The 10,897-nt window shown below is 38.2% G+C and overlaps 1 protein-coding gene across 1 annotated transcript; it reads right to left on the reverse strand.

Moving 5' to 3' along the window:
- Window positions 1-2,524: 2,524 nt before the first annotated feature.
- Window positions 2,525-9,937, reverse strand: ccnd1 (cyclin D1). Its single transcript, XM_063013005.1, has 5 exons — window positions 9,550-9,937; window positions 7,967-8,182; window positions 7,473-7,632; window positions 5,884-6,032; window positions 2,525-5,779 (listed from the first exon to the last, which is right to left on the reverse strand). The coding sequence occupies exons 1-5, from the start codon at window positions 9,745-9,747 to the stop codon at window positions 5,624-5,626; spliced, it is 879 nt and encodes a 292-aa protein (XP_062869075.1). The 5' UTR covers window positions 9,748-9,937; the 3' UTR covers window positions 2,525-5,623.
- Between the last annotated feature and the right edge of the window lie 960 nt (window positions 9,938-10,897).

Here is a 10,897-nt window from a genome sequence, read left to right on the forward strand (position 1 = left end):
GTGTGTGAAATAGTCTGAGTTCCTTTTCCTTTTTATTTTCTTTGCTAAACCCAGCCAGCCTGTCTATGGTATGATATATACATAAAGTGTGACTGATTGCTTTTCGAGTTCTAAACCTGTTGTTAACAGGTGAATACAATAGGTTCTGTAAAATAAATATGCCCTAAAAAATTGCCTCAAAGGGGTGGCACGATGGCTCAGTGAATAGCACTGTTGCCTCTCAGCAAGAAGGTCCTGGGTTCGATCCCCAGGTGGGGCGGTCTGGGTCCCTTCTGTGTGGAGTTTGCATGCTCTCCCCATGTCTGTGTGGGTTTTCTCCTACAGTCCAAAGACATGCAAGTGAGGTGAATTGGAGATACTAAATTGTCCATGACTTTGTTTGATATGAAACTAATGAACCTTGTGTAATGAGTATTTACCGTTCCTGTCATGAATGTAACCAAAGTGACGTTAAAATCATAATAAATAAATAATTGTCCTAAAACAATTTTACAGACATTTAACATATACAGTGAGAGATATTTCACATGCCTCACTGAGCAAGCCTAGAGTGATAATATAATTAATATTCTACCTAATTCACGGCCGTGAACATTGCATCATGGACCGTGAAATGAGCTGTTTCCTGTGTAACGTGCAATTTGCTGTGAAATTCAAAATGTAAGCTTTGTGTTTATCGATGTAACGTTTTCCGTGCTGCACATTTACTGGTTAATTGCTGCATAATACTGGTCCTAGCAATCCTACGGCAATTGATTTAGCAATCGGTTAGTCAAAATGTCAGAGATATCGAAGTGTAAAGCAGGTAAAAACACGACTCGGGTAACTGAGTTTGAAAAAACTCCCAACCAATTCTATGGATGCAGGAGGAGGGTGGGGGGTCAAAACACAGACGAGTATTTGTTAGATTGTCGCTGGTTTTACAGTCAGGTAGGCTGTGCTGTTTATTGTAGCTTTAATTTATTCTATCATTCAATTTATGAGTTATTTAATGACTGCCGTGAAATGTGACACTTTTCTGTAAACATCTTTGAAATTTGTGATTTTTGAAAAACGAGTTTCGTTAAATTATTTATTAGGATTTTTCACGTTTTACACATTTTGGTTACATTCATGACAGAAACGGTAGTTATTTGTTACACAAGAATCATCAGTTCACAAGTTTTTAATGTCAAACACAGTCATAGACAATTTTGGTCTCCAATTCACCTCATTTGGAGGAAACCCACGCAGACACGGGGAGAACATGCAAACTCCACACAGAAAGGACCCAGACCGTCCCACCTGGGGATCGAACCCAGGACCTTCTTGCTGTGAGGCGACAGTGCTACCCACTTAGCCACCATGCCACCCGGTCTGTAAATATAATATACAAACCTAAACAAACAAACAAAAATTTGATTTGTTACTTTAACTCTTTCTAACTTTCTTTAACTGACAGAAGTACAAAGAAATAATTTTTAATGTTCTGGCTTTATTTGTATTTAATTGTATTTTGTAACTATAAACATATATCAAATTTGATGCCTAAAACGCACTCAAAAAGGTTTTAATGGGAGCATTTTGAAACATTCCATACAAAGATGCACAAATCACAATCTTTTGTCAATATTGATACTGACTTTGTCTGTGAGCACAAGCATATTCGCTGCATGAACGGTGGCAGTGGAACGGACCAACATATACTGTATATTAAATAGGATTTAGATATAAATTTGCAGTAAATGCAAAATAATTGGAGTTAGTAGTTATTGTCATATAGGTTCAACCCCTAACCTGATAATTGTACCCCAGATAAGGGAAACTACTCTTAATTTTTTGCTCAGGTTTTGAACTTTATAAGAAAAAAATGCAAGACAAGAATTTGACATTTTGTGATAATGACATCTGATGGAAACATGGCAATCTTTTTGTGTGATCTCCAGCTTCTGATACATTAGCAATGCCACTACACTGTGGCTCACTTTAAATCAACAACTCATTATTTCTACCTTCAATTTTAACAGGTAAAACCAACCAGTTAATGAATAAAACTATTTATGGCTTCAACTTATCATTTACATTTACCTTTTAGGCATTTAGCAGACGCCTTTATCCAAAGCGACCTACATTGCATTTACAGTATACAGTCTGAGCAATTAAGGGTTAAGGGCCTTGCTCAAGGGCCCAACAGCAGCAATCTAGCAGTGGTGGGGCTTGAACCAGCGACCTTCTGATCACTAGTCCAGTACCTTAACCACTAGGCTACGGCTTATCATGCCTAGATGAAGTGTGGGTAAAAGAGCTATTATTGATTTTAGCTAAATGTAGTTGAAGTTGATACCCAAGTATAAAATGACTGAATCTTCTGACATATCAAAGAGCAACCAATAAATAATAATACTTGTCTATTTATGGTATCATTTTATACAATGTAATGATTTTATATCATTTTATGCTTGAAATATAGAAACCCAGAAAGCATTCAGTCAGTATTTCATTCACTGTTAATAAAGAGAAAGAAAGCAGACACTATAGTTGGTTTTTCAAGCTTAACTTTTATTCTAGTTAACATCATGTCTAGAATGGGTCTCCAGATAAAGATTGAGCATTTCGGACCAGCATCTGGTTGAAATAAAATGGAAAAAAAAATACACATGAAGTGACATTTTATTTCTGGGTCATCAACATATGTACTAGAATGTCCTTGGTTGACCTGTGACCCGTCTGTAATAAACACCATTCAAGACTAAAAGACTAAGAGCAACTGCCCTCATTTACACCAGAATCAAGACACAAAGCCAAGCTTTTTAGGGTGTGGGGATGGGAGGATGCAATGACTTCTCCGTTCTCCGAGTCAATATCTCTCTTTGCACATTCAATAGAAAACAACGGGTGAAAACCTCCACACTGTCTTGTCTCTTCTTCTTTTTCTCTTTTTTTCGCATGACAAATGCCTTGTTAGACAATTAACCTTTTTTTTTTGTCTTGAGGTAACAAACATTCCTGATACTAAACAGAGGATATTGTGTGGTTTTGTCCCCCTGGGTCCTGGATTAGCCAGTAGCTTATTGTACAGCTCAAAGCTGGATCTTTATAAGAAATCACCATCTCCAGTCAAAATGCAGGATGTATAGCAGCACCATATCTATGGCTAAAAAGGGGTAGGAGAATTAGGGTCAGCTCTAAATCTGATATAATTGGAAGTATAAAAAGTATAAAATAGCACTTGCAACTTAGGACAGTTGCACAATTTCAAATGTCATATGAATATGATATAAAGAAGAAAAGATAGGCTAGTGATTGTATCTACTTGCAATTTATTGTGATAATGACATGCGATGGAAACACGCCAAGCCTTTCATGTTGCAAACAAGATACATTAGCATGGGAGCTGTGTCGAATCCATATAACACTCTGGCTCACTTTAAATCACAAACTCATCATACCTGCTTCAATTTGAACAGCTTTATAAATACACTTAGTCTAGGCCAAAATGGCCTTAAAGAGGAGGGGGCATACAGTCTCTCAACGAAACAGGTAAAAACTCAATGAGTTATATAATCAAGCTGTTCATGGCATCAATTTCATTTAATGTGCTCTCTACTTGCTTATATCAGGACCCAGAAGGAAATTTCGTAATGCACATCCATTAACAGGACTAGCAGACACTGAATATCAAAGTCAAACAAAAGACAGATTTGAGAAAATAAAATAAAATCATCGCTAAATCATGACTGGTTGAGGTATTGTGGGTAAGACAGGAATATTTCTCTATTTTTCAATCTTTTTTCCTCTTTTTTGGAATAGAGCAGAAATCACATTAATAAAAACTGATCACATAAAAAAGCCTAAAAGAAACAGATGTCAATATCATAATTTTCTATGAGAAAATTCAAAACCTATGGCAGTATATTGACATTTTACATAGACAAAACCAAAAATAGCAGCAAAACAAGACGAGAACAAAGCATGTCTTTTTGTATTTTCTTTTCATTTGAAAGGTTCATACTTGCCAAAAATCCCACCATAGCAGCTAAATATGAGGAGTGTGTGCTCCCATGTTCTCTTCTTTTCTTATTGTACAAACACCTTAGTTCTGCAGTTACTTTCTGATGTCCAGGCGATACCCCTTTGCCACTTCTACCACCCTTAATTTTTCTCGTCCCCCTCCACAGAGAACTCAGTAAAGACATCTTAGGAGCTTGTGCAAAATCTTCTAGAGGCTACAGCACTTTGTTTTCTCTTACAATCGATACTGATCCGAGTATGTCAGCTCTGAACTATGGTGTTTCTCAAAGTCTAGCACACCGTGTCCTGTTTTTGCTCTCCATACTGGCCTTGTGAGGGAAACAGAGCAAAATAAATAGTTCTCAATCTTTCAAATAGCTATTTTAGTGTCATCAATGCACCTGAACGTGAAAGGTGTGTGGAGATTAAGGGTGGTAGATTTGATTCTTATCGGGATTGCACCTTGACGTTCTCCAGCATCTGTCCATCTCAGGCAGGAGGATAGTGGTGGTGCTGTATTATTGCTCCTCTGCTAATCTGAGAATTAGTTTCATTTCCATCTCTTTCGCTAACCTATAATACCATAAAGAGACCTGCTCCGTGCTGCAGACAGGAAACATACCTGTCCTCAATTCCTACTCCATTCCATATTTTTCAGTTTTGTTTTACAAATGTGGATTTTTTTCATAAGTCAGCCATACAAGACGGACCGAAAGTGCTGTTTTTTTTTTAAATGGAATGGTTTCAGGTAATACATAAATCTAAAAGGAAAGTAGACTGTGGATTGCACTGCGAGTGTAACAAAGAAAGCAAGTAAGAAGCTTATTGTGCCAGTGATGGCATTGGCAGTGAGAATAAAGAAAGAAACAAACAAACAAAAAAGGAATTTTGACGGGGGAAAAAATCAATGGTTCTTTCTGATTTTAAGTTAAAGCCTCAGCTTTGGCAATCCACAGGCCTCTAAATCACAACATAGTATAACACATGCTCAACAAAAATATACTAGGGTTACAGGAACCATTTTGAAAGAGAAGAGAGACATGTTAGAGCTTTAAGAAGTCTAGACAATAGAATAAAGTGACTAAACGCATAAGCAAGGAGATACATACACATGCCTAGACTGCAAAAAAAATTGCCATGGTGACTTAGCATGTGACGTTATGCTAGCTAAAAGAAAGAGATAAAACATACAAAACAATGCCTCTTCTCTTTCAAATAATGGTTGACACATTTGAAATAAAATTACCAACTATATCCTCATCTGTGATCAGACAAGTCAGCTACATAAATATAGCTGTCGCAATTCAAAAATCCTAGATTACCTATACATTTTTGTGTCTTTTTTTCAGGTAATATGAGCAGGGCCTGAAAGAAAGTAGCAATGTACAATCAGGGTTTTCATCCTTCTCTTGTCCTCTTCTGGTGGTCCTGGCCTGCAACAGCCCAATCATGAAGGCCACAGTGGGTGCCACAAAGGAGTCAACAGCGAGGGCACTTGGAGGGACTGATTAAGATTGGTCAAGGTGTTGGCAGGGGTTCCACTTGGGGCCTGTGCGCCCTTTAGTCCCAATGAAGCCTCTGGTCAAAGCCCATAACCCAACAATAAACGCTCTAGAGATAAACAGCAGCACCCTCAGATGTTAATGTCCCTGACGTCTGTGGGGGTGCATGAGAGGTCCACATCCTCCTCCACTCGTTTGCTCTCTGTGGAGATGCTTTGCTGCTGTGCCTGTCTCAGACTCGACTCCAGCAGAGACTCGATCTGCTCCTGGCAGGATCGAAGACAGTCCTGTGAAAGAAAAAGGAAATTGATGTTAGTTTCGAAAACTTGTTTAATTCTTGGCGCAACTTGACCTGTTGTTTGCAAATTCGTCAATGGGGTGTGAAACTTACGGGGTCACTTCTGATGACTTGGGAGAGAAAGTTGGTGAGGTTTTGGGAGGAAAGAGAGTTGTCACTACCCTTTAAGTAGAGACCCTGTACAGCAGCAGCCACACTTCCTGCTGCAATCATGGAAGGAGGGCTTGCAATGAAGTTGACATCTGTAAAACACAGAAAAAATACAAATCTTAAACTCAATCCTTCAGAGCCTTGAATCTACTAACGTAACCAATAAATGGCAAGAAAAGAGAAAGTCCAAAATTGAGTCACATTATGGAAGGGATCATAATGAACCATGGCATGACTAAATCAAAATAAAGGCAGCTGTGGCATGGGACAGTACCTTATGTTTTGGGGGGACACTGATCTAAGGTTTCAGGCATTTAGGATTTTTTTTATGAGGTTGGAAACTTTGCTGTAGGTCTTGGGACTGTACCCCTTTCCTCCACTAATGCAATGCAGATACATTTTATATTTATTAACACACCCAAGCAAAAGCTTTTATACATATAAAGCTCCATTCGCTGTTCCCTCTACACAAAGTGGCTGAAATGTGAGTGCTCTCTCAGTGGTAACTTGTCTTCCCACACTGCCTGCATGAGAGGGAAGACATTCTAAATCAATAGGGACTTTTCCCCCTTTCTTTCTCACTCTTGCTCACTCACTCAATCACTTACTCTGGGTTCTGCCCACACATGGAGACTGCAGCAGAAGAACACAACAGCTCCTCTCATAGGTAGCAGACTAACATTGCCTAGGCCAGCTACCAGGGTGCAAGTGTTAGGACAAGTTGAACATAAACGCACCAGAGCCATCTTTGAAATCTATTTATGCCTTTTACCAGCCACCCAATCACAATCTTCCTGGCAGCCATCCCAAGCCACTGGCCAAAAGATATAGAGGTCGTAAAGATAAATGGGGTGCAAACTGCAGATACCCACAATGGCAAAATACACACAAAAAAGAAAAGAAAGTGATGAGGCGGAGGTATCCTTCCTAAAACACTAAAGGCTACTTTAGACAAATAACTGACTGTGATGAATGCAAAAGGTTAAAAACAATAGAGCCAAATGACCCAAACCAAAAATGATCCTTATAGAAAAAATTATAGCCTGATAAAAAACAGATTAAAGTAAGAGACAACTAAGTAACTATCACAAACCTATAGTACACTGTATAACTGTTTCATCTTGCAAAAAAGCTTTAGATAGCTTTCATAAAACTGAATGTGCTAACACAATGAACATTAGCAGGCAGCTGCTGTAAGGCATTGGGGCCTCTGCTGAGGCATGGTGCAAACACAGCAATCACCACAAAAGGCAACAGGCTTTCTCTCACTCACAGACGCTCACATCAGTTTATAATACCTCTGCACAAGGAATTAGGGCCGTTCTTTCCATCCCAATAAAAAGTCTTTCTGATTGCAATTTGAAACAGGCTAAACAGACCTAAAACCTCTAAACACTCCATTTTGTTCCATGCAAGTGTTTCGCAACAGAGAACAACCTGACATGTCAGTTCAAAAGAGATAATTATCATACTTCTCCAGTCTACAGAACTCCTTAAAACCATAAAGATCAATGTGGAAACATCTTACATACCTGTTGCACAGAGAGCCACAAAAGTTTGTGCATGTTTGCGTAGTATCTGTTTGGCGCTCTGATGGATTGGCAGCTTGGTGAGGAAATGTTCAAAGAAGTCATGTGGAGTAACCGATGCTAGATCCCACTTTAGCTTATTTAGTACAAGTAGCTCCGTTTGCTGTAGGGAACACATCAAAGTGCAAGGGTTTAGCTAAAAAAGTTTTCAGAAGTCCATTTTTGGTAACTGAGCACTAAAACATCTGGCCTCTAGATAGTGCAATCTCTCAGTTCAATTTACCTGCTCCTGACTTACTCAGTTAAGGGCAAATTTTAAAATGATATCTGATTTTAATAGCTTTTAAGAAAATGTATCTTATTAATACGTTCTTTCTGTCTGCATGCATCCCATAGCCTGCTTAGTGCACTTATAACTCAGTAAAATCAGCAACAATGTGTACAAGTCTTGCAAACTGCGTTGTGATTGGTCAAATCTACAATTAACATGTAATTACCAATAATTCGCAGGGCCGGATGGAGTTGTCCGTATATATACATAGCTTCTCGGCTGTTAATGGTACTGTTTCCTTCATTTTGGAGGCCAAGAACATGCAGGCGGCTCCCAGCAGCTGTAGTTGGGTCTTTTTAGTGTGTTCGACAGACAGATATCTGTCCAAGTAATTCATAGCCAATGGGAAAACCTCTTCTTCACACTTCTGTTCTTCGCACACCTGAAAAGAAATTTAAATGAGTATACAGCACTTAAAGCATGGCCAAGAACAAATACTCTGACAGCTCTAAAAATACGCACTCGTATAACTTGCAATAAATAAAAAACAATAATTTTTTATGTAACCATTTGTCGTCATTTAAATTTATTTTAAACCTTTTTTTCATTTAACATCGGATAGGAACGCAATAAAGAATATGTAATTTTAAAGGGATCATTAGGGATTAAACGTGGTATAAAGTATTTATGTAATTAATTTACCAAGTTTTTTTTACGTTAATTGTTTGTATATATGCTGCAGTTAGCAGTAGATGCTAGTGGTTGTTGCTTCCTAATACACAAAGGTGGCGTCCGGAACGAGGTTTGCAGAGCCAATTTCTAGTTCGTCATCTTTTCAAAAAATATTTAAAAATATTAGAAAATTGTTTTGACGCGTACAAATCATATGTAAATGTTCAGCCAAGTGTATTGTATCGATCAAAACAAAGAAAAATCGCATCCGACAACGAAAAGTGATTCAAATGAATTTAATTTCACATGGAGTCCAGGGGCATGCGGTACATGCGGCTTTAAGAACCCGAACACATTTCAAAAATTAATATAAATTATACTAGTCCAACAAATCGCACCAAAATCAGATGTAAATCCAAAGCAACTCATAAAGATTATAATCCGAATATTAAAGTTGGGATAATGTTCTCAGAAATTAATAAAATATCTTATTTTTAGTCCGACCTTCAGGGACGTCGTGCATGAGGCATAGCAAAACTGAAACAAAAGTTTTAACGCTTAAATGTTAATAACAGTTCTAGGAATCATCTTTAAATTATAGATATGACTAAAAGACCTAACATTAAGCAATTATATTCAAGAAATGACACTATTTAGATTAATTAGGAATTTTTAAGATATTAAAATAACTTCTCCACACGACAGCAAAGATGGCGCATAATAGGCTACTGGCACGAGTGGGATTGCATACGTGTACATTGATATTAAATTGAAATAAATTCGTATAAAATGCATTTTAGCTTACTTTAAGTTCAAACGAAACGAAGCACGCAAGTTCCAAAATGTTGTACACAATTCGATAAAGATGTTCGAGAGAAAACGAGAGGAAGAGCTCGGAAGATGATCTTGGGAACGTTACCTTCTCCAAGCAGATTTAAAAAAGTAAAACATGTCATTTAGTAATAATTAGGGATTTATATCAAAAGGAAAAGATGACAACAAGAGGGAAATGTGTTGAAATATGTTGTTATTAAGGAATGGGCCTGGACTTGATCGGGTCCAAAGAGCATAAGGGACAAACATCTTGAGACAAAGTTGTGTAATGTAAGGAAAAAAGTCGGGTCGTAAGCTACAAACCTCTAGCATCCATGTGGCGACGATTTTCCTCATTTTGGGTACAATTTCTTTCTGCACGCATTTAAAATAATTGGACGATGGGAGGTAGTTTTCCTCGGCTTTAAGCAAAGTGTGTAAAACTCGGTCATTCAACAAGTTGGCATCGTGGTAAGCTCTTCTTATGGTATCCACCTCGCAGCAAAACAGCTGGTGCTCCATGGCTTCGGTGCTGCAGTCGGACTTTGGCACAGAGAAAGAAAAGTTGAAAAGGGAAAAAAAGCGCTGGTGGTTCGGCAGGACGGAGGATCGGAGGTTTGCACGGATGAAGCCGCTCTTGCTGCGTGCAGGTCTCTGAACAAATGAGCCGCCGCCGCTCCGCCTGACTAAACTCCCTTTCTCAGCTACAGCGTGTGACGTGCACTGTTGTTAAGGGGAAGATGAAAGCAACCAGCAGCGGCCCCAGTGTTTGCGCGCGCGTGTGCGGGTGTGTAAGAGAGAGAGAGAGAGAGAGAGAGACGCTGTCTGCTTCAGCACAGAGATAATTCTTAAATGACTTTTTGCAGCCCATGGGAGGTCCTTTTTACCCCGGATGGCGAACGGTTATGGGCTGGGGGGGTGAAAACCAGGGGGAAGGCACCAGAGGAGGAGGCCTTTTTCTAAACAGGGGGCAGAAACGCTGTTTGGTGGGTATCAAAAAAGTATGGCAAGACTTGTGGTCTGATGTGCATGGGCAGTGATTGGTAGGGGGCGGTATAGCAGGCGAATTTCTCTACCTTTTCTTTTAGAAAGTCTGCTAACTCCTATCAAAGAGCTACAACTAAATTTCATTCTAGTTTAGCTCCAAACTTTTCGGTTATAAGTTCAAAACATCACAATGCTTTTAGGCATGCAACAAAATGTCATTTAATTAAATATTTTGAACGCTGTGAGGAGTGTGTTCCTTGTTTTATTTGTTTTAAATAGATAGATAGATAGATAGATAGATAGATAGATAGATAGATAGATAGATAGATAACTTTGTTAATCCCATAGGGAAAGTCACTTATTACAGCAGCTCCAGTACATTAAAGTAAAAGTATTAAAGTACAGAGAATTAAAGTACAAAAGTATAAAAGTACATAGAATTAAGTACACAAGTAATGTTGTACACACGATGTAATTGAATAAATAGAATAAAAAATAATAAACCAATACACACAATAAAAGTGCAAATGGCTTTGTAATTTAGGCCAAAAACAAAAAATGTGTTTAGACATTGAAAAGTGACTTGTGGTATTTCAGCTATTGTATTTATGTAAGAAACTACATACTTTCTAAACAATAAATACTACCTTTATGATTCATACTTCACTAAATGTACTTTACTTAC

This window comes from Trichomycterus rosablanca, chromosome 17 (assembly GCF_030014385.1).
Source record: "Trichomycterus rosablanca isolate fTriRos1 chromosome 17, fTriRos1.hap1, whole genome shotgun sequence".
Classification (NCBI taxonomy): Eukaryota; Metazoa; Chordata; class Actinopteri; order Siluriformes; family Trichomycteridae; genus Trichomycterus; species Trichomycterus rosablanca.

Excerpts from the sequence above, each read along its gene's own strand:
- ccnd1 (XM_063013005.1), bottom strand. The coding sequence starts at position 9,747 with ATGGAGCACCAGCTGTTTTGCTGCGAGGTGGATACCATAAGAAGAGCT. Across the intron at positions 7,633-7,966 it reads TCCGGCCCTGCGAATTATTG|CAAACGGAGCTACTTGTACT; the intron begins GTAATTACATGT and ends TGTTCCCTACAG. Across the intron at positions 6,033-7,472 it reads TGTGGCTCTCTGTGCAACAG|ATGTCAACTTCATTGCAAGC; the intron begins GTATGTAAGATG and ends TGTGTTTTACAG.